The sequence below is a fragment of the Bufo bufo genome, chromosome 5 (genome assembly GCF_905171765.1).
Source record: "Bufo bufo chromosome 5, aBufBuf1.1, whole genome shotgun sequence".
Classification (NCBI taxonomy): domain Eukaryota; kingdom Metazoa; phylum Chordata; class Amphibia; order Anura; family Bufonidae; genus Bufo; species Bufo bufo.
Genome location: NC_053393.1, coordinates 482,706,652 through 482,731,495, shown reverse-complemented (window position 1 = coordinate 482,731,495; position 24,844 = coordinate 482,706,652). Strand labels below are relative to the sequence as shown.

Genomic DNA, 24,844 nt, shown 5'->3' with positions numbered 1-24,844 from the left:
GGCCCATATTCGAAAGAGCACCTTTCGGATTTCACTGGTCATTTGTTACAGAATTTGATTTCAAACTCCTTACCACACATTCGGGCCCCTAGAATGCCAGGGCAGTATAACTACCCCACAAGTGACCCCATTTTGGAAAGAAGACACCCCAAGGTATTCCGTGAGGGGCATGGCAAGTTCCTAGAATTTTTTATTTTTTGTCACAAGTTAGTGGAAAATGATGATTTTTTTTTTTTTTTTTTCATACAAAGTCTCATATTCCACTAACTTGTGACAAAAAATAAAAACTTCCATGAACTCACTATGCCCATCAGCGAATACCTTGGGGTCTCTTCTTTCCAAAATGGGGTCACTTGTGGGGTAGTTATACTGCCCTGGCATTCTAGGGGCCCGAATGTGTGGTAAGGAGTTTGAAATCAAATTCTGCAAAAAATGACCAGTGAAATCCGAAAGGTGCTCTTTGGAATATGGGCCCCTTTGCCCACCTAGGCTGCAAAAACGTGTCACACATCTGGTATCTCTGTATTCAGGAGAAGTTGAGGAATGTGTTTTGGGGTGTCATTTTACATATACCCATGCTGGGTGAGATAAATATCTTGGTCAAATGCCAACTTTGTTTAAAAAAATGGGAAAAGTTGTCTTTTGCCAAGATATTTCTCTCACCCAGCATGGGTATATATAAAATGACACCCCAAAACACATTCCCCACCTTCTCCTGAGTACGGGGATACCAGATGTGTGACACGTTTTTGCAGCCTAGGTGGGCAAAGGGGCCCATATTCCAAAGAGCACCTTTCGGATTTCACAGGTCATTTTTTACAGAATTTGATTTCAAACTCCTTACCACACATTTGGGCCCCTAGAATGCCAGGGCAGTATAACTACCCCACAAGTGACCCCATTTTGGAAAGAAGAGACCCCAAGGTATTCACTGATGGGCATAGTGAGTTCATGGAAGTTTTATTTTTTGTCACAAGTTAGTGGAATATGAGACTTTGTATGAAAAAAAAAAAAAAAAAAATCAGCATTTTCCACTAACTTGTGACAAAAAATAAAAAATTCTAGGAACTCGCCATGCCCCTCACGGAATACCTTGGGGTGTCTTCTTTCCAAAATGGGGTCAATTGTTGGGTAGTTATACTGCCCTGGCATTTTCCAGGGGCCCTAATGTGTGGTAAGTAGGTAAATGACCTGTGAAATCCTAAAGGTGCTCTTTGGAATGTGGGCCCCTTTGCCCACCTAGGCTGCAAAAAAGTGTCACACATGTGGTATCGCCGTATTCAGGAGAAGTTGGGGAATGTGTTTTGGGGTGTCATTTTACATATACCCATGCTGGGTGAGAGAAATATCTTGGCAAAAGACAACTTTTCCCATTTTTTTATACAAAGTTGGCATTTGACCAAGATATTTCTCTCACCCAGCATGGGTATATGTAAAATGACACCCCAAAACACATTCCCCAACTTCTCCTGAGTACGGCGATACCAGATGTGTGACACTTTTTTGCAGCCTAGATGCGCAAAGGTGCCCAAATTCCTTTTAGGAGGGCATTTTTAGACATTTGGATACCAGACTTCTTCTCACGCTTTGGGGCCCCTAGAATGCCAGGGCAGAATAAATACCCCACATGTGACCCCATTTTGGAAAGAAGACACCCCAAGGTATTCAATGAGGGGCATGGCGAGTTCATAGAATTTTTTTTTTTTGGCACAAGTTAGCGGAAATTGATATTTTTAATTTTTTTCTCACAAAGTCTCCCGTTCCGCTAACTTGGGACAAAAATTTCAATCTTTCATGGACTCAATATGCCCCTCACGGAATACCTGGGGGTGTCTTCTTTCCGAAATGGGGTCACATGTGGGGTATTTATACTGCCCTGGCATTCTAGGGGCCCTAAAGCGTGAGAAGAAGTCTGGAATATAAATGTCTAAAAAATTTTACGCATTTGGTTTCCGTGAGGGGTATGGTGAGTTCATGTGAGATTTTATTTTTTGACACAAGTTAGTGGAATATGAGACTTTGTAAGAAAAAAAAAATAATAATTCCGCTAACTTGGGCCAAAAAAATGTCTGAATGGAGCCTTACAGGGGGGTGATCAATGACAGGGGGGTGATCAATGACAGGGGGGTGATCAATGACAGGGGGGTGATCAATGACAGGGGGGGTGATCAGGGAGTCTATATGGGGTGATCACCACAGTCATTGATCACGCCCCTGTAAGGCTTCATTCAGACGTCCGGATGCGTTTTGCGGATCCGATCCATCTATCAGTGCATCCGTAAAAATCATGCGGACATCTGAATGGAGCTTTACAGGGGGGTGATCAGGGAGTCTATATGGGGTGATCACCACAGTCATTGATCATGCCCCTGTAAGGCTTCATTCAGACGTCCGGATGCGTTTTGCGGATCGGATCCATCTATCAGTGCATCCGTAAAAACCATGCGGACATCTGAATGGAGCTTTACAGGGGGGTGATCAATGACAGGGGTGTAATCAATGACAGGGGGGTGATCAGGGAGTCTATATGGGGTGATCACCACAGTCATTGATCACGCCCCTGTAAGGCTTCATTCAGACGTCCGGATGCGTTTTGCGGATCTGATCCATCTATCAGTGGATCCGTAAAAATCATGCGGACATCTGAATGGAGCTTTACAGGGGGGGTGATCAATGACAGGGGTGTAATCAATGACAGGGGGGTGATCAGGGAGTCTATATGGGGTGATCACCACAGTCATTGATCATGCCCCTGTAAGGCTTCATTCAGACGTCCGGATGCGTTTTGCGGATCCGATCTATCTATCAGTGGATCCGTAAAAATCATGCGGACGTCTGAATGGAGCTTTACAGGGGGGTAATCAATGACAGGGGGGTAATCAATGACAGGGGGGTGATCAGGGAGTCTATATGGGGTGATCAGGGGCTAATAAGGGGTTAATAAGTGACGGGGGGGGGTGTAGTGTAGTGTAGTGGTGCTTGGTGCTACTTTACTGAGCTACCTGTGTCCTCTGGTGGTCGATCCAAACAAAGGGGACCACCAGAGGACCAGGTAGCAGGTATATTAGACGCTGTTATCAAAACAGCGTCTAATATACCTGTTAGGGGTTAAAAAAAACACATCTCCAGCCTGCCAGCGAACGATCGCCGCTGGCAGGCTGGAGATCAACTCTCTTACCTTCCGTTCCTGTGAACGCGCGCGCCTGTGCGCGCGCGTTCACAGGAAATCTCGGCTCACGCGAGATGACGCCTATTGGCGTTAGTGTGACCTGGGAGCGCCGCAGAAATGACGCCTTTCGGCGTTAGCGTGACGGTAAGTGGTTAAAAATGGACCTATTCAATTATATGGGGGCAGTCTGTCAGTGAAAAACGGACAAGATAGAACATGTTCTATATTTTTACGTCCGTTTTTCACTGACAGTCAAAAAAACTGCTGTGTGAATAACCCCAGAAACTACCACTAGGCTTAAAACAGACGTGTGATGGCCGTTAAAAAAAAATGTACATAACATGTCAGTTTTTCACTGTCATGTGCATGTAGCCTTAGTGGTGTACTCCACAAATCTGGCCTTTATGAAAAAAAATGGCAAGAAGAAAGCATTTCTGAATGCAATCCATAAAAAGTCAGATTTGAAGTTTGCCATAAACCATGTAGGGGACACAGCAAACACGTGGAAGAACATGCTCTGGTCAGATGAGAGACCAAGGTTGAAATTTTTGGCGTAAATGTAAAATGCTATGTGTGGCAGAAAACTAACACTGCACATCACCCTGAACACACCATCCCCACCGTCAAACATGGTGGTGGCGGCATCATGCTGTGGGGATGCCTTTCTTCAGCAGGGACAGGGAAGATGGTCAGAGTTGATGGGAAGATGGATAGAGGGCAATCCTGGAGGAAAACCTGGTAAAGGCTGCAAAAGACGAGACCGAGGCAGAGGTTCACCTTCCAGCAGAACAATGAGCCTAAACATAGAGCCAGAGCTACAATGGAATGGTTTAGTTCAAAGCATATGCCTCTGTTAGAATGGCCCAGTCACAGTCCAGACCTAAATCCCAATGAGAATCTGTAGCAAGAAAATGGCTGTTCACAGACGCTCTCCATCCAATCTGACTGAGCTTGAGCTATTTTGCAAAGAAGAATGGGCCGAAATTTCTGCCTCTTGATGTGTAAAGCTGGTAAAGATGTACTCCAAAAGACTTGCAGCTGTAATTGCAGCGAAAGGTGGTCCTACAAACAATTGAGGCTGAATACAAATGTATGTCACACTTTCCCAATAAAATACATTTAGGGCTACTTTCACACTCGCGTTTGGTGCGGATCCGTCTTGTATCTGCAGACGGATCTGCACCGATAATGCAAACGCTTGTATCCGTTCATAACAGATCCGTTTGCATTATTCATAAAAAAAAAAAGTCTAAGTCAAAACGGATCTGTCCCCATTGACCTACATTGTAGGTCAGGACGGATCCGTTTGACTCCGCATAGTCAGGCGGTCACCAAAACGCTGCGAGCTGCGTTTTAGTGACCGCCTAAAAAACGCAACGGAGACCAAATGCAGCCAAATAGATGCATTCTGAATGGATCCTTATCCATTCAGAATGCACTGGGGCTGAACTGCTCCGTTTTGGGCAGCTTGTGAGAGGCCTGAAACAGATCTCACAAGCGGACCCAGAAACGCCAGTGTGAAAGTATCCTAAGTTTGTGAAAGTGATGTGAAAAAAATGTAGAAAAGTACAAGGGGTATGAATACTTTTTCCAGATACTAATCTATCTCTATCAATCAATCTATTTCTCTCTATCTATCCTATCGATATCTATCTGCCTCTATCTAATCTATCTCCCTTACAACTGCACATATAAGAAGGGAAAGGTTCTAAGTACATAACTACACAGGAGTAATTCCCCGGCATAGTTGACAAGGTTTTTGGAGCAGGTTTTGAGGTAGATTTCCCTTCAAGATTTTCGGCCAAAGCCAGAGGTGGATCTAACAGGAAGAAGTATACGTCCTTCCTTTATATTTTTGATTCCTTTTGAATCCACCTCTGGCTTTGGCTAAAAACCTGAACAGAAATCTGCCTCAAAACCTGCTCAAAAAAACTGTGTGTGAACCTACCCTTACTGCTCCGATGACCACTGTATTTTAGGAACTACTTTGTTGCCACTGCTATATGACTGCAACTAATATATAGACACCAATATGTGGCTGGCACAATGTTAAGGGGCATTCACATGACTGTATGTATTTTGCAGTACACAAAATGCGGATGGCGTCGGTGTGTGTTGTCTTTTGTGTGCTTTCTGTATCTGTATGTTCGCTCCACAAGAGATAAAACATGTTCTATAAGTTGCCACAAAATGTGGTTCACGGACCCATTGAAGTCAATGGGTCCGCCAAAAAACAGATGCAACATGGGCATCACACAGTCGTCATCGGTAGTTTGTGGATCCACGTTTTGTGGAAGCAGAATACATACAGTCGTGTGAATGTAAAGGATAAAAGATATTTATTTGTGGTAGGTAAAATAGAAAAGACGATTATATGGTGAAGCGGTGTGGGGCTATACTTTCTCAGGGCCCGAACAGTAGAGAAGACCTGCAAAGTTCCACCACTGTATCGGTACTAAGTGCCCTATGTAGAACAATCCCGGATGATATGCATCTCAGGGCTCCAGACTAAAAAAAAAAATTATCAAGGAGCCAAACTCAAATTTTTAGTCGCCAAACTTAAAATACATATAATTACGGTATAATAATAATAATAATAATAAAAATTAAAAAAAACACACGTCTTACCTAGGGTTGTCACGATACCAAAATTTGGACTCTATTTCGATACCATAAAAAAGTATTGCGATACTCGATACCACTTGTAAAAAATAAAACACCCAAAAAGCCACGTGCATTCCAGATTTTATGGAACGTCTGGACCATAATAGAACAGTCCTAACCTAATTTTTGTTGGGACAAGGTGACTAAAAAATGTCAAATCGCACGGGTTTTTTTTTTCTGTTACTGCGTTCACCGCATAGGAGATATTTTTAAATATTTTAAATAGTTCACACTTTTTCGGGCGTGGCGATATAAAATATATAAACAAAAAAAATAATACATATGTAAAATTGGGCAAGGGGGTGATTTAAACTTAATATTTTGGTGTTTGTTTTTTTTTTTTACTTTTTATTTAATAATTTCCCCCCTTAGGCTGCGTTCACACGGGCGAGATTTCCGCGCGGGTGCAATGCGGTAGGTGAACGCATTGCACCCGCACTGAATCTGGACCCATTCATTTCTATGGGGCTGTTCAGATGAGCGATGATTTTCACGCATCACTTATGCGTTGCGTGAAAATCGCAGCATGCTCTATATTCTGCGTTTTTCACGCATGGTTGCTAGGTGACAGTCTATAAACTGTATTACTTTCCCTTATAACATGGTTATAAGGGAAAATAATAGCATTCTGAATACAGAATGCATAGTACAATAGGGCTGGAGGGGTTTAAAAAAATAAACTCATTAACTCACCTTCTCCTCTTGATCTCGAAGTTCCCGGTCTCTTCTTTACTTGAGTTGTGGGCTAAAGGACCTTTGAGTTGAGTTTACTGATGAGTTGTGGGCTAAAGGACCTTTGGTGACGTCAGATCTCATGCTCCAATCACATGGTACATCACCACGGTGATGGACCATGTGATTGGAGCATGAGATCTGACGTCACCAAAGGTCCTTTAGCCCACAACTCATCAGTAAACTCAACTCAAAGGTCCTTTAGCCCACAACTCAAGTAAAGAAGAGACCGGGAACTTCGAGATCAAGAGGAGAAGGTGAGTTAATGAGTTTATTTTTTTAACCCCTCCAGCCCTATTGTACTATGCATTCTGTATTCAGAATGCTATTATTTTCCCTTATAACCATGTTATAAGGGAAAGTAATACAATCTACACTACAACTAACCCAAACCTGAACTTCTGTGAAGAAGTTCGGGTCTGGGTACCAGTGTCGGTTTTTTATCACGCGCGTGCAAAAAACATTGCACCCGCGCGATAAAAACTGAACATCGGAACGCAATTGCAGTCAAAACTGACTGCAGATGCATTCCTACTCGCGCGGTTTTGCCGCAACACACCGGGACGCATCCGGACCTAATCCGGACACGCTCGTGTGAACCCAGCCTTAGGGGCTAGAACCTGGGATCTTTCATCCCTTGACCTATTCACCCTGATAGAGCTCTATCAGGGTAAATAGGACATCACACTCTCCTTGCTGCTCTGTGCCCTGTGCACACAGCAGCAGGGAGCCAGCCGACTATGGCAGCCAGGGCTTCAATAGCGTCCTGGCTGCCATGGTAACCGATCGGAGCCCCAGGATTACACTGCTGGGGCTCCGATCAGAAGCTGCCGCTGCCACTGCCACCAATGATAATACTTGGGGGATCTGGGGTTGGGGGCGCACTGCACCACCAATGATAATACTTAGGGGGGGGGGGGGGGGGGGTTGGGGGCGCACTGCACAGCCTGCGTTTGTATTAAGCATAAACGATATTCATTGGTGGCGCAGTGGCCATAGCCCCTCCCCTCCTCCTCCCTGCTATTAGCCCATTGGTGGCAGCAGCAGTACAGGGGGGAGGGACTGAGAGCAGCGCGTGCCATGTCAGTAATGTGAAAGCGGCAGAGGTCTAGGCGCAAATGGCGACAAGACTACAAAGTCTTGTCGCCATTTAGCAATTCTAGGTTGCATTTGCGACCATTTTGGTCGCCATCTGGAGCCCTGCATCTTCTGGCCTGGGCACTCAGGCTGACGCGCTCTGTCTAGAGGTTGCAAGTACCATCGGTACTGGTGGTAAGATCAGCATAACAAGGAGTTGGGTTTTGGCGGACTCTCTAAAATAATTATGACTCCCAAAAGGCAGCAGGCCATCTGCCCTGGTCTATGAGAGTCTTGCCAGTAGGTCAGTGTAATTACCATCTAAAGTGGATTGTAGAGGTCCTATCCTCCCCATTCTCCGGTACCTCCATACGTGTCTTGCAGACGGTACATAAAGCTGTGTTACCTAATAAAGAAAAGATAGATAATGAGCAGCCTCTCACCACTATAGGGCCCCTTTCACACGAGCGAGTATTCCGCGCGGGTGCAATGCGTGATGTGAACGGACCCATTCATTTCAAAGGGGCTGTGTACATGTGCGTTGGTTTTCACGCATCACTCTTGCGTTGCGTGAAAATCGCAGCATGTTCTATATTCTGCGATTTTCACGCAACGCTGGCCCCATAGAAGTGAATGGAGCTGCGTGAAAATCGCATCGCAGCCGCAAGCAAGTGTGGATGCCGTGCATTTTTCACGCATGGTTGCTAAGAGATGATGTTTGTATACATTCAGTTTTTTATCACGCGCGTGCAAAACGCATTAAATCGCATTGCACCCGCGCGATTAAAACTCAACAACTGAACGTGATCGCAAACAAATCTGAATGGACTTGCTTGTGAAATCGCGCAGTTTTCACTGAACGCATCCGGCCCTAATCCGGACACGCTTGTCTGCAAGGGGCCTTAAGTGTGCACATCACAGTCTCCTTATAGCAGAAAATCTACAACAACAAAAAATAGGCAATAATATAATGACTACGTGGAAGGTTCCATGTGTAGGTGGCCAGGTTAACGTTTTAAGAAATCTGCAAATGTATACAGAAAAAAAGGGGACAGCGGTTTTCTCTCACCAAGTCAATCGTGCCCTGCCCCCATTCCTTCACTACTGGATGCTTGAACGTAGTCTTGCGCATGCGCCGTGCCCCCACAATTCCGGTGCCTGCGCACTGTCCCCTTCTGCTGTGAGGTAGTTTTCGGAGGCTCCATGCTCAGGCACTCGCACGAGACTACGTTTGAGTGTACGGCAGTGAAGGAATTGTGACATCCTATCAATCAAACGCTAAGGGGCAGGAAAGGGGGTGGGGCATACTTGACTTCGGGTGAGAAAACCGCTGCCACCTCGACTTCAAGACTATTGTTTACAGACGAGGGGAATAAAAGTATTTTTTTCAGACTTTTGGCACATTGTACAGAAAAGACACAGACAACTTTATAATCATGCCACAGACTGCACTAAGGTACTGCTGGCGGTTTAATGCGCTTTCTAGGCGACAGGTTCCCTTTAAAATACTACTTTATTAGTACTTCAATTATTTCACAGAGATTCCAGAATAAACTGTAGAAGAATTCCTACGTGAAACAAAATGACAAAAATCTTCTTTTGGAAGGCTTTTTTCTTAGGGTCCTTCACGTGGGGCAGACTTTGTGGCAGAAAATTCAGCGACTGAAAATCCGTTCCATCAGTTTCTGGAGCTTGCAGAAATCCATGTGCGTGCTGCCCCATTCAAATGAATGGAACGGATTTTCAGTTACCTGCCACAAACTCCGCCACGTGTGAAGGCCCCCTTAAAGTTTAAGAAATGCTCCAAGCAAAACGGATATACTATGATATGCCTAGTGTATGGCCTTAGGGAACAGTGCGTGAGGCAGAGATGATTTTTAGTGTTCTTTGAATCCCTGTCTCATTCTCAGTCCCTAAGGTCCTGCACTAGGCCTAACACAATCGGGTGCATTTATCAAAACTGGTAAAAAAAAAAGAATGAAAGGTGGAATCTGATGGTTTGCTGTAGGCAACAAATCCAGTATTCCTTACCACCGGTTTTGATAAATCTCCCCCACTTAGTGGATCAGTTTTTCACAGGGTTTTCCTTCTTATTAAAAATGCCAAATGTGAAAATTTTTATTCTAGAGGTCAGGTGAGGATTTACCTCTAGAGGGCTTGTTCACACCCGCATAGTCTTTTCCGTTATTCTGCTCAATCAAGAGGAACAGAAAAACTGAAAACAAATATATAAATACCGTTTGTTTAAAGGGAACCTTTATGCTGACCGTACTAAGGGCAGATTTCAGCGGTGTGTCACTCATCAGCTAAAAGTAAGTGGTTGCTGAGAACCAGCATCACAATCATTACAGACTGGGCCTGGAAAAGAGTCCTGAACACCTGAGAAGAGTCCTGGTTATTCATGAATTCCTGCTCTCCTGCCCTCCTGCTGATGACTGACAGGCTTCTTCCTAGTTTTCTCCCTTTCTCTCTAGAAAAGAACTGCCAATCATCAGCAGACGGGTGAGAGAACAGGAGATTAGGAATAACCAGGACTCTTCTCAGGAAGACTGGACTCTTTTCAAGGCCTGGGCTGCAATGATTATGATGCTGGTTCTCAGCAACCACTTACTTTTAGCTGATGTGTGACACACCGCTGAGATCAGCCCTCAGTACGGTCAGCATAAAGTGGATGACAGGTTCCCTTTAAAATCCCACCTGTTTAACCAGTTCAAGACCGGGCCATTATCCTCCTTCCTGACTGGGCTCATTTTTTGTTTTTTTAGTACATATGTCTGTGGAAGCCATAACTTTTTTTCTTGTTTTTTTTTAGGTAATTTTTATTTGAGTATTACTTTATAACCAGGAATATGTAACAAAAAAAAGGGGGGAAATAGTCTGTTTTTCCAATTTTTTTTGTTAATAGCCCAATGTGCAACAAGATTGTTTTTTTTTTATTATTTCCATAACAGTAATTTTGATATATGGGATGTAGGGGGTTATGGTGGCTAGTGGCAGGGCTGTATTGCAGAGTGGTGTTTTTTTTGTTTTTGTTTTACACTTTCTGCCCCCTGATAGAGCCATACAAAACATTTTGGGGGGACATTTACCTTTACATTTTATTTTTACGTTTTCATTTTTGCCGATTTCTGCTGTACCTGGGGCTGACATATAAGCCCCGCTTATAAGGGGAACAGAACAGAGCTCCCAGAGAGCTTCTACAACGTAAATCATTTTACAACCTCACTGCATAGCTGATCGGGGTCTGCTAAGACCGAGGCCAGCTCTGCAGACTCCCGATCCTCAGCAAACACATGACTGCTGAGACCGGAGCATGCAGAGACATATGCCAACCACCCGGACGTTGGCAACTGATTAGATGAATGCTTTTGAGCATCGGTTATGCTCTACTATATCTGTGTCTACTCCATTAGCTTTCCGCTATTTTTGGCAGAAGGAAAAGTCCTGTCTGCAATCTTTTCTCCCTGCCAAAAATAACGGATACATGACAGAACGGAGCGTTCCTTTTTTTTTTTTTTTATATATATATTACAGTCAAAGGATGACAAATAGAAATGGAAAGTGTCCTGTTTGCATCTACCATTCAATACTTTTAACGGATCCATTTTTTTTTGCTGTTTTTCTGTTCCTCTGACGTAACAGAATAAGGGTAAAGTCAATGCAAATGTGAACAAGACCTAATGATTGAAAAGCTTTTCAATGGCCCTCTATAGATAAAAAAATAAAATTTGAGAAGGATAAATCAGTGTTTTTAAACACCCACAACACAGACCATCATACAGGTAGTGTCACTGGCAGCGTAGACGTCAGGTGCCTGTGGACATTGTTCACATTTTACAGCTACAACGATACATATAAAGCGGAGACCTACCTTATCAGCTTTAATATTCTCTTGTTCGGACAGCCAATGATTGAGTGGACAAAAGTGTCTTCTGGTATCCCGAGACTTTAACATCTTTACCAAGTTGGTAATCACCTGCAGAAACCACACAGTACAACATTGTAAACATAAATTGACATTTTAACGCACATAAAGCTGCCACACACATATTAATGTCGGCCAGAGTCGCAGCTAATCTTTATAAGAGTGTTCCAACTAATGACAGACAATGGGGGTTAAGAAGGGTTGGGCAATTTGGTTTTCAACATGCCCGATCCTTTTGCTTTCCAGAGATAAGAGCGGCTTCCAGAGGTGTTTGGTAGTGGCTCACTCCCCTTTCCCTATTGAGAACACATGCACACTGAGCAGAGCCAAGTGTGCATGTGGATGAAGGAGGGATGGGAACAGCGGTGGGGTTGACAGCTGTCTGGTGTGCACGGCCTACCTAACATTCCTCTGCTCTCAGTGGAATTGATAACCTCTAAAGAGGGGTATATGGCTGGAATCACACATGTGCTTTTATGGCAGTTTTTATGAGGCAAAGCCATAAATGGATTTAAAGGAAACAGGAAATATAAAGGAAGAACGTATACGTCTCCTTCCTGCTGGAGCCGCTTCTGCAGCAAAAACTGCATACGTTTCAAACATTAATGGGGTTATCTTTTTATACAACATATGTATATAATGGGGGAAGCGGCGATCTGAAATGCATGATTAGACAAGGCTTGGAGTTAAAGGGGTTGTGCAGCGATTTATATCCTCAGGATATGTCATTAGTATCTGATCGGCGGGGGGTCCGACACCGATCAGTGCCCCCTCCTCTTCAAACAACTGATCGGCGCGGGGTGCAGAGTGTCAGACCCCCACTGATCAGATCCTGAAGATAAGTCATCAATATAAATCGTTGCACAACCTCCTCAACTGCTGATCGTCGGAATGAGAAAGCAGGATTCAAAGCGATCGCCTGACTGCCTGGTCAGCTTCTACTTAAGTCAAGAAAGGACATTTATGAAGACTGGATCTCCCATAGCCCAGTCTTGATCCCTGTGCGCTGGAGTGAGATGCGACTAATTAATTAAGAGGTGGATGCCTAATAAATGCAACTGGCCATGTTAAGCCCTGGCCATTTTGTCGGCACTTTAGAAAAGTGGCGAGACGCTTCAAAAGGTGTAAATTATTGCGCACTATTGTGGCGTAAAGTCATCAGTAAATGCCCCCTCAACGTCTTTAAAGGTGTTTTCCGAGACTTTTCTACTGGGGACCTATTCTCTGGATTGGTCATCAGCATCTGATCTGTGGGGGTCTTACACCCATGACTCCTGCCAATCAGCTGTTTGAGAAGGCACTAGCCTTGTCGAAGCATAGTCTAGGCCAGTGGTGGGTAACCTCTGGCACTCCAGCTGTTGTGAAACTACAACTCCCAGCATGCTTTGTTGCTCTTCTCAGAACACTCATAAAAATGAATGGAGCCTGCTGGGAATTGTAGCTTCACAAAGGCTGTAGTGCTGGAGGTTAGCCACCACGGGCCTAGGCCATGTAATCTCACTTTCATTGGTCGCATGGCCTAGGTGGAGCTCCGCTGCATCAGCCCCATGGGGTTGAGCTGCGATACCAAGCACAACCTCTGTACAATGGATGGCGATATGCTTGGTGAGCAGAAAAAAAGGCTGCGGCGCTAGTGTAAAGGCCGGTGCCGTGTAAAACTGCTGGGGCCTCAGAAAAGTCTCAGAAATCCCCTTTAAAGGAAGTAGTCTATCCCCAGGTTTATGGTGTCCTAAATAGTGGCACATGCACTTAGCCAAATGCTGGGCCACTTTCTTTAATTGATCCAGCACTTTTACTAAAATCTTGTATTGAACATCTCTAGCACATGCAAATGAGTCCCGAATATTCATGAGCTCCTGGCTTTCTCCGCCCCCTGCTGCTGATTCAGCTGGAAAAAAAGCTGTCAATCAGTGGCAGGGGGGAGGAGAGAACTGGGACCTCATGAATATCAGGACTCGTTGGCATGGGCAGGAGCCGTTAGAACCTAGCAGCATAAAACTGCTGACAGCTCCCCTTTAATATCACTACTGAAGTCAACAGGAAAAAGAATGTTCAACAAAATGCCGGGGAATGATACTGGATGGTGTGGTAAAAAAGCCTGCAGGCCAAGATCTGTAAAAGAGTTGAACCTTACGCAATAAAGGATCAACGATAAGAAAACTGCAAGCTCCGATGTGAGATGAATCTGCCAGCGTGTGCTTTTCTAGAACATCAGCAAATTATTTGCTCCTATTTAAAAGCTCTAAGTGGGACTCAATCGGCCCGGTAGCCGGAAAACGGGAGCGTATCATGACACATTAACGCTGTATTCCCCCTTATGAAAACATTATCATTTAGGCTCAATTCAGTTAATGTTCATCAGGCCCATGCTTGTAAGTGAAATGTGTTGTAAAATCAGGCCGAATGGGCTGGATGGAGGCTATTGTAGGCTTGTAGAATGAATAAGCATCGCTTAATTAGCCCATCAGGTTAAGTGCACGCATTAATGGGTCCTTCTTAAAGTCTAGCGTGACATCTTCCTCCAAACATGGCCAAGAAGAAAGTTCCATTAGCAATATTAATACAAGCTTAGTTGATCATTTTCATTCAATTAACTTCTTTCAATTAAATAGATAGCTTGACAAAAGCAGTGATAAAAGACCTGGAGGGACAGCTGATGACTCAAGCCGAACATTACTGTGCGAGAGGTCGCCGGTATTAAACGGACAGTAAATCTAGCATTCAATTTGGAAAATGCATTTCTCCTGCTTCTTTAATGAGCTGTTTTTTTTTTTAGCTGACGGGATCTGTTTGCTTGGGAGAAGACAATGACTGGCGCTTTTCTGCACCCGATCCATTCTGGGTTCTATATAAAACTTTTTCAATGGAGAGAGAAAGAAAGAAGGGAGCATCATAGAGAGTAGGCAGAAGAGAGTGCCGGTGTACGCTCACATGCAGAAGAGTGGCAGAACTCTCCGAGACAGAAAGCCTCATTAACAGGAATGGGACAGTTGCAGAAACGTCTGAAATTCTGAATATACCCTTAGAGTTCCATTAAACGGGAGACACAGAGGAGAGAGAGAGAGAAGAACCAATGAGAGAGAGAGAGAGCGCAGAAGATTTATTCTGGTGTCAACCGATAGGAATTTGCCCTCCATTTGGTCCATTAACACCAGCATTATACAAGTCCTGATGAGATACTAATTAAGCTGAATTTTAAGACGTTAATGCTTCTTCCTCATCACAAAAAGGCAGAAAATAATCAATCAATCTGACCATCTTTCAGCAGTTTTGCAAGTTTATGTCGTTTGTAGACATTTCCGGGCAAACTTTTTGATGTATGAACACTATAAGTTAAAGGAGTATTCCAGTCATAAAGAGTTATGACCTCCTTCGAATGCCACAACGGGTGGTCTGCTGATCCTACTGTCAACAAAGTGGTGGTCAAGCGTATGCACTGCTGCGCCAAAGTCTACGAGTATGCTTGACCATGCTACAACGCTTGACCATTTCCACAAGTCCCATAGACAGGGAATGGGACTGACCGAGATACACACTGAAAACTACTTAATAGCTTTTAAAGTGAATCTGTCACCATGAAAATGCAAAGTAAACCACTGGCAGCATGTTATAGAGCAGGAGGAACTGAGCAGATGGATGGATAGCTTTATGAGAAAAGATTCAGTCAAAGGGCTCATTCAGACAGCCGTATGCGGAACGGGTGTGCGGACCCATTCATTTCAATGGGACCACAAAAGATGCAGACAGCATACTGTGTGCTGTCCGCATCCGTTGTTCCGTTCCGCGGGCCCGCAAAAAATATAGAACATGTACTATTCTTGTCCGCAATTGCGGACAAGAATAGGCATTTTCTAGGAGAGTGACGGCCATGTGCGGTCTGCGGAAAAGCAATTTGCAGAATTTCCTCATAGAGAGAAGGCTGTCAATCACTGATAGGACCTCCTCCTCATAGAGGGATGGCTGTCAATCACGGATAGGACCGCCTCATCATAGAGGGATGGTTGTCAATCACGGATAGGACCGCCTCCTCATAGAGGGATGGCTGTCAATCACGGATAGGACCGCCTCCTCATAGAGGGAAGGCTGTCAATCACGGATAGGACCTCCTCCTCATAGAGGGAAGGCTGTCAATCACTGATAGGACCTCCTCTTCATAGAGGGAAGGCTGTCAATCACGGATAGGACCGCCTCCTCATAGAGGGAAGGCTGTCAATCACGGATAGGACCGCCTCCTCATAGAGGGAAGGCTGTCAATCACGGATAGGACCGTCTCCTCATAGAGGGAAGGCTGTCAATCACTGATAGGACCCCCTCCTCATAGAGGGAAGGCTGTCAGTCACTGATAGGACTGTCCCCTCATAGAGGGAAGGCTGTCAATCACGGATAGGACCATCTACTCATAGAGAGAAGGCTGTCACTTACTGATAGGACCACCTCCTCATAGAGGGAAGGCTGTCATATTACTGATAGGACCTCCTCCTCATAGAGGGAAGGCTGTCAATCACTGATAGGACCTCCTCCTCATAGAGGGAAGGCTGTCAATCACTGATAAGACCACCTCTTCATAGAGGGAAGGCTGTCAATCACTGATAGGACCGCCTCCTCATAGAGGGAAGGACGTCAATCACTGATAGGACCGCCTCCTCATAGAGGGAAGGTTGTCAATCACTGATAGGACCAGCTCCTCATAGAGGGAAGGAGGTCAATCACTCATAGGAGCACCTTGATTTCAAAGCCCAGAATGAGCAGGAATTTAAATGAATGAAATACAAGTTTCACAGAACTTTCCCACAAAACCATATATCAATCTGCTCAGCTCCTCCTCCTCTATCACATGCTGCCTTCAGCTGAGAAGCCATGTTCAACAAGAAAACTTTCAATGAAGGATCTTCAAGCTGAAAGAAGACCATGTAATACATGATCAGCACTCAGGGTCCAAATTCTAAATGTACAATGATACGTTGAATGCTTTTTTACATCCATGTACAGTATAGACCAGTGATGGCGAACCTATGGCACGGGTGCCAGAGGCGGCACTCAGAGCCCTTTCTGTGGGCACCCGCACTGTGAAAAAAGTCTATGGTGTACCAATTTGCCTTAGGCCTATTGCACACGACCGTATGGCTTTTTCAGTGTTTTGCGATCCGTTTTTCACAGATCCGTTGTTCCGTTTTTTGTTTCCGTTGTGTTTCCGTTTCTGTTCCGTTTAATATTTAATTACATAGATAAAATTGGGCTGGGCATAACATTTTCAATAGATGGTTCAGCAAAAAACGGAACGGAAACGGAAGACATACGGATGCATTTCCGTATGTGTTCCGTTTTTTTTGCGGACCCATTGACTTGAATGGAGCCACTGAACGTGATTTTCGGGCAATAATAGGACATGTTCTATGTTAAAACGGAATGGAAAAACGGAAATACGGAAACGGAATGCATACGGAGTACATTCCGTTTTTTTTGCGGAACCATTGAAATGAATGGTTCTGTATACGGACCGTATACGGAACGCAAAAAACGGCCAGTAAACTGGAAAAAAAAACGGCCGTGTGCAAGAGGCCTTAGACTTTTCCTGCCATTCATCAGCGCAGGGCGCACTATGAACAGCACAGGCAGTGCATTGAATGTAGGCAGGCTATTATAGCTAAATGATACATGGAAAATATACTATATTGAACTATAGTATTCAGGTTAAATTGCCGTGTTGGCACTTTACGATAAATAAGTGGGTTTTGGGTTGCAGTTTGGGCACTCGGCCTCTAAAAGGTTCGACATCACTGGTATAGACTATGGAGGCGCTGCAAAAATAGTCTTCAAAGTACAAAGCGCTCCGTGGTGTTTGCCATGGAAACATGTTTGTAGACCAACCAAAAAAAAAACATTTTGATGATTGAATTATGGATAAAAATGGAAAATAGATTATAAGAGAAGGTAACATAACATAAATTATACCACATAAGGAGTCGTCTGCTTTGGACAATCCCTCTTTAATGGAAGGCTGCCCTGAAGCTGATCAAAAGTTGTCCTGCTGCTCGACCATCCAGCATCAGGTAGTAAACTGAAGAAGAACCCAGTAGAAAGCGCCCACCACAGGGGAAGGAAAGCATTACACAGTTCCTACTGAAATCAATGGGCTGACCATGTACCGCACAGATGTGCCAAATACCCCAGAGCCACTGGCCTTTGGAGTTGCTCTTCTCTCTTGCTAATAGAAGAGATTCTTGAATGTGGGACCCTAACAAGTTATTTATAAAGGGGTTTTCTAAACCAGCCATCTCCATCAAAATCCAGGAGCACTAATGGAAACATATGATATATAAAAACAACAGAACAGAATAACACAGAGAAAACCTTAGTCTGAACAGAGCCTAAACGTTCCACACAACCTATAATCTACCACAGCATGGACTAAGTGTGAAGGAAACAATGGTGAAACGGACGTGAAAAATAAAAACCAGCATCAAATACCTTAAATAGCTGAATCCATCGTTTCTGCTCAGTTTGAATACGCTGCTGCATCTCCACGTTCGTGGTGACACCAATACTTCGGAACGCTGCCATGTATTCTTCTCGCACCTCTGGCTTTGTCTCGGGGTACGCCAGCTTAATGATTCCTAAACAAGCATCTCTCAGACAGCGCGAGAGTACGACCAACTCTTCTAATGTGAAAGGCATCATTGAGGACTGTCTCGGGCCAACTACTGTTAGGAAAAAGAAAAAACTTTCAGGATTCGCTCTCACTTTGACAGTCACTAAACGGAACAGATGGAACAAACTTCTATACTATAATTAAAGCCAGGAAAGTGGTGGAAAGCCAAGCAGATCTTTAAAGGGTGATATTTACAGGGGTTGTCTCATGAACATAATCTCTGTCCATTAAACTATTATCCTCTAAACATTCTGGCACCTTCTTTGGTAAAGCAAAACAAAGAGCAGCTCATAAAATGGCTCCACTCTAAGGGCGAGTTTTACCGATTGTTGGGCAGAATATTGGGGATAAACGTTCCTATGAATGTTCGATCCCGATAATCCGCCTGTCTAAAGGTGCAGTCAGTCACCCGATGAACAAGAAAGTGAAACAGTCGTTCGTGCAGGCACCTAAATTATCATTTCTCGACAGCAGATCATGCTGTCTAACCAGACGCAGATCACTCGCTCTCATACTGTGGAGGTGATCACTGCATGTAAATGCAGAGCTTCACCCCCACAAAACGAGCAGCCTGTCGTCGGGAAGGAACGCTTTAAACGCACCCAGGATGTCCATGCACTTCACAGATAACTATTCATTTGAAGTCAAGGGATGTAGTGCTACATTTCTCCTACAGAAGCAGAGGTAGGTTTCCAGGTGATAACTGATAGGGTTGGAGAACCCAGATCAGATGAGCAGATTTCTTGGTCTGCTTCTATTTAAATGGAGCTGTCCTCAAGTGGTGGAACCCCACAGAAGAGATCTAATGGTTGTCAGCAACTCAAAATGTACCGTAAATTCTTAGCTTTATATAACCTTATGAATGTAACATTCAATACAATTTACTATATGAAAAAAAACTACTCTGGTGCCTTGGCTTACAGGAAACCTGTCATCATGAAAATAAAGTGCAATGTACAGAGAGCATATTATAACGCAGGAGGAGCTGAGCAGATTGATATATAGTTTAGTTGGAAAGGAAATTGTATTTTATAAATTAAATCTGTACTCATTCTGAGTTTAGGAGTCATGTGGGTGGTCTCATCGTTGACTGATGGCCAAATCTGCAAAGATAGTTGCCAGCCACTGGTTAGGACCGCTCACATGACTCCTAAGCTCAGAGCGAGCAGAGATTTGAAGGAATACTTTACAAGTTATAGTGAATTTTTTTATTCATTAAAAAACAATATATCAATCTGCTCAGCTTCTCCTGCTCTATAACAGGCTGCCTGCAGACTGCACAGCACAAGAAAACTCTTTAAAGGGGTTATCCGACTCCTGAAATGCGCGCCCCCCCCCCCCCCCCCCCCACCCCCATATGCCCGGGCACCTCACACTCAATGTACTTACCTCGCTCCCCGTCACCCGTGTCGCTCCTGGTCCCAGCACAGCCGCCGCTGCTTCTCCCCGTGCGCGGATGAAAACATCCAGTGTAGGGGAGGGGAAGGGTCACCCGCGATGCTATGGGGGCTCGTCCCCATCGCCGCCTGCCATTGGCTGCCCATAACTCTTAGGGTGCCAGGGAGAGAGTTAAGTACATTGTGTGTGAAGGGCCCGGAAATATAGGGGGAGTCAGATAACCCCTTTAAACTAAGGGTGCAACCACTTATAGCGAGTCCCCTGCAGATTTTCCACAGTGGAAAAGCTGTGGCGGATCTGGCCAAAAATCTGCCATGGCAAAAATATACCCAAATTGGACTGGTCTTTGCTGCTTACAACCTTTGCAATGTAAAGATTAAACGCAACAGGTAAACCCCACAGCATAATGTAAATGGACTGAAAACCTGCTGGCATTTTAAAGGACAATATAGTTTGTGTACACGTGGATATAGATAGATATGACCAGGTACTTCCAGTTTCAAGTACTGTTTTTTAAAAAGGGGTTATACAAAATTAGAAAAATATGGCTGCTTTCTTCCAGAGCCAGCATCACACCTCTCCATGGCCTGTCTGTGTCTATCGTGGTAGTTTAGCGCAGTTGAAGTAAATGGAGCAAAGCTGCAATACAACACACAACCTGAGGACAGAGGAGGCACTGTTTTTGGAAGAAACGTTTTTCTAATATGATACAAACCTTGTTAGGGGTAGAGAAAACCAGACAGTTTGTAAAGTACCTATTAGACATGTAAGATAAGGAATCTCAGTGTTAGAAAATTTGGGCGTGGGGTAATAATTTATGTCAATCATTGGTTATCTCCCCTGCACAATTCTTGGTCCACCATCCAATGAGGCTATGTATGGTCAGACAGACTCAGAATGATGTCACCATCTTATTGGACCGTCTTCATCAGTATAAGGGTCCATTCACACTAGCGTTTTGGCTTTCCATTTGTGAGATCCGTTCAGGGCTCTCAAAAACAGATCAGTTTTGCCCTAATGCATTCTGAATAGAAAAGGATCCGCTCAGAATGCATCAGTTTGCCTCCGTTCAGTCTCCATTCTGCTCCGGAGGCCGACATTAAAAGGCTGCCTGCAGCACACAATGTAAGTCAATAGGGACGGATCCGTTTTCTCGGACACAATCTGGCACAATAGAATACGGATCCGTCCTCTATTGACTTTCAATGGAGATCAAGACAGATCCGTCATGGCTATAGAAGACATGATACAACCGGATCCGTTCATGACGGATGCATGCGGTTGTATTATGGCAACGGAAGCATTTTTGCAGCTCCATGACGGATCCAGCAAAAAACTCTAGTGTGAAAGTAGCCTAAATGGTGGCTTTCCCTGTACAAGGGCAAGAGATAAAATGCAAAAGTCAATTCTCTTACCTTCTATGGGGTCACCAAAGAATTCATTATCATGTATAGAAATCAGGGAATGACTAAAGAGGGAGCTAAAAAGATAAAACAGAGGGATAATCCGATTGGAGTCCTCTAACGACATGGGAGAGCCTCTGGATATCACCTGGAGGAGTGGCACCATTGACCTGGAATAACAAGCCTCAAATTATTAGACATTCAGGAAGTGCAGAATCAGGCTTCACAACCGTTTTTTTACGGATAGGATGCGGACCCATTCATTTCAGTGGGGCCTCAAAAATACAAACAACACACCGTGTGCTGTCTGCATCCGTATCTCCATGTCCTATTTTTGGGGACAAGAATAGGCATTTCGACAATGGGTCTGTGGAAATTATGGGATGCATAGGCACAGTATCTGTATTTTGCCGAGCTGAGGTTTGCAGACCGCAAAATACATACGGTTGTGTGAATGCGGCCGAAACAAGGAAATTGATAAACTCTGCTGCCACAGAATGGATCTGAATAGACACACATTACAGTTGGTTCACATGCGCCAGCTTACCCTGTAATCATCTTAGTCGTCATCGAAGAGATTAAGTACCAAAGATGTCTTAAAAATCTTGCATTAAAAGCTAGACTGTACAGGAGCCTGAAAGGAGAAAAAAGGAGTCTGTGAAAAGGGGCACTGGCCAACTAAAACCCTTTATTCACTTCCGGCAGGACCCTACTATTGCTTCCAATGAAGGGTCTGAGCACTCTAAGCACACTGTGCAGGGAATGGAGCTTTTCCACTCCACAAATAAATTAATTGTCATGCTGGGATTGTGGTCGAAGCCCTACTTTCATAGAACCATAGTTTCTATACCTTGCACTGATGAAGGCCAATAAGCCTGAAACCACCATGTGCAATTTGGAATACATGGCTGTATCTGTGCTATACACCAGCCACCCTGGCAATCCACAAAGGACAGAAAGGGAACATTTTCACATCTACACCCATTGTCCCAGAAGATGAATTTATTTGCTTGTCGTGTAGAAAGGAGACAGAAAGGACCATGTGAATTCTGTCTGTTCCAAAGTGATACCAATGCATCCATTTTTGTGCAGTGGCCCCTGTAGTTGCCACCAGCCTGGTAGCCACATTTGGTTCAAGTCACCAGCTGAGGAGCATTGCTGTAGCCTATACTAAATACCTGTAGCACTCCCACAAAAATGTTTACTCTCTGACCTCTTAGAAAGGTACACGATGTAGACTGAAGTGAAAGTAATTTTCTTACCAGTGTCTGTATTTGTGAGTTATAACCTCCCTTCTGATCCTCGGCTGTGTCATGTGACCAACACTCAAACTCTCCAAATAACACAGCATCTTATGTGTGGACAGGAAGCCAGTTTATCTATGTATTCCTATGGGAGCCTCAATGTCCGTCTCATAGGAATGAATAGAGAAGTAACTGACTTCCTGTCCTGTGTCAGTCAGAGATCAGTGTTGGTCACATGACACAGCTGAGGATCAGAAGTGAGGTTCTAACTGGTAAAAAGATTACCTTCACTTCTAACAAGTCAGAGAATACATTTTTTTTTTGTGGGAGTGCTTCTTTAATATAAGAATATTTTGTTGTGGCTGCTTAAAGGGATGTTCTTCAGGATAGGTCTTCAACATCAGTTTGTTGAGGGGCAATCTGGCCAACCTAGTGAGTGACATTTCCCCATAACGGTGTAGTGGCTGTGCCTGGCACTGCAGCTCAGACCCATTCCAATGAATAGTACCAGGCAGCAATATCAGGCAGTCACTACAAAATGTACAGAGCTGGGTCTGCTAAACAAGAAAGGGGATGTGTCAATTCCTACCAACAGGGGCGGACTGGGAACTTAAAGTGGCCCTGAAAAAAATGCTAAAAGTGGCCCTGTTTTGTAGTTGGGTCCAAATTGATGAAAGGCAGGGCCAGAAATACCATATAGTGGCACATTATACCACCCCAACAGAGCCAAATACCACAGTCCAGCACAAGATACTGCCAGCAGCACAAAATACAACCCCAAAACTTCCACTGGCCGGCCGTAGGAAGGGCCCAGGCGGCCCCCTGGACATCGGCCCACCTGGAAATTTCCCTGTAAGGTCTAAGGCCAATCCGCCCCTACCTACCCACGTGATATTCCTCAGGATAGCCTACCAGTAGTGTAGCCTCTGAATCAAGGATGTATGTCAGGACTGCTGCTTGAAATCACAAATTGAAAGCCCATTACTTGAGGTTATAATAGGAACATGATTTAAAGAGGAGCTGTCACCTCTCCAGACATGCCAGCTCCAGCATTCTGCATGTAATAACAATTCTGGGGCATCTATTCTTATGACTCTTATGAAGTGCCATTCCTCTATTATTCCTACCAAAAGTTTATGGATAAATTGCCAGCAGTGTGCAGTAAAGGTCCATATGAGTGTAATAGCTTGGGGGTGTCCCCCCGCACAGTCTGACACTGGCCACACTGACTGGATGGTGTCAGACTGTGCAGGGACACGTCCCCAACGGATGGCACCCCTCTGGAGACTGCACGCAATTCATTCATAGACTTCTAGCTGGAATATTAGAGGAATGGGACAACAGAGATATGAAAAACTCCTACAAAATGGTTATTACATGGGGAATGCAAGCGGTTTCCAAGATTTGTCTGGAGAGGTGACCGCTCCTCTTTAAAGATTCAGAGAAGTAGGAAAAAGGTTATAGAATCGGACAGTAACAATGGGAACGAAAACTATCAAGTCACTGGTTGTTTCCTTGGATTATTGATCCAGGTGTTGTGATGTAGTAATATCTGATGCATCAGTGGTTATCCGAGTATTACTCTGTAGAATTTTACCGCAGTTATCCATTCAGCAAATATTTTTTAGACATTTTTTACACATTGTTTATTCTCCTTTGCTGAAATGTATTAGTAATATATGAATAAGAGAGCAATCTCGCAGATGGGTTTGCCAAAGGAGACCTTCCGATACACTGGAAGAGCCTGGTCACAGACTCCACGAGACGGGGCTGGGCGACCTCCAAGGCCTTCTACTCTCACCAATGGCAGAACTCCTCAGGGGCCCAGGCAACAACTATCAAGCATGCACAATTACAGAATGCCTCGGGTTAAAGTGGGATAGAGAAACATTGGGGGCCATAAAACAAGCCATTTCCTCGACCGCTGGACCATGGAGCATTTTATCACATTCAGACAAGGAAGAGCAGTTAGATGTACAATGGGATTTTTACTCCGTTTGAAAGATTTCATTTTATTCTATTTTGGAGCAAAGTGAAGTCTCTGCAACAGCTATAAATAGTGAAATAAAATACATGACATAACTGAAATACATAAAGAGCCTCTGCTATAAGGGTCCATCACACCTTGTATGGTGGACTTTCTGGATGTGCATTGCTTACTGTTCACAATTAAAAGGGGTGGTCTCCTGAAAACTTCCTGAATCAGTTGATCTCAGCTAGTCTGCCATCCCTAATCTATGTCTGCCCATACGTGTGTCGTGCAGACGGCGCTTGGTACTGCATTGGCAGGCTGGGTCCAACTTACAGAGGGGGTTCTGAGCAGGGGACCCCATCTACAACATCCATATGCCTTAACAGGGCAAACGGACAGGCATGGGCTTTGTGAAATTCCATTTAGACTTCGAGGGGTTGCCCAGGTAATAAAAAATCTTGTACAATCCCCTTAATTGGCTAAGATAAAAAATGATGTTATACTCACCTCTTTCTCCTGCACCACCGGTCTGGTCTGGTGACATCCAGGTACATGACTGCTGCAGGCAAACACCGTCCTCAGCGGTCTACTGGCAATTGGTGATTCATCCT

The 24,844-nt window shown here is 44.4% G+C and overlaps 1 protein-coding gene across 1 annotated transcript in view; it reads right to left on the bottom strand.

Moving 5' to 3' along the window:
• The window catches only part of UBE3C (ubiquitin protein ligase E3C), a 162,466-nt gene that overhangs the window by 59,615 nt on the left and 78,007 nt on the right, over positions 1–24,844 (bottom strand). The window contains exons 12-16 of the mRNA XM_040434193.1: positions 21,565–21,651; positions 21,030–21,187; positions 18,036–18,268; positions 11,514–11,618; positions 7,961–8,048 (exon numbers count right to left, since the gene is read on the bottom strand). Coding sequence (XP_040290127.1) covers positions 7,961–8,048; positions 11,514–11,618; positions 18,036–18,268; positions 21,030–21,187; positions 21,565–21,651 — 671 coding nt within the window. The remainder of the gene's footprint in view (positions 1–7,960; positions 8,049–11,513; positions 11,619–18,035; positions 18,269–21,029; positions 21,188–21,564; positions 21,652–24,844) is intronic.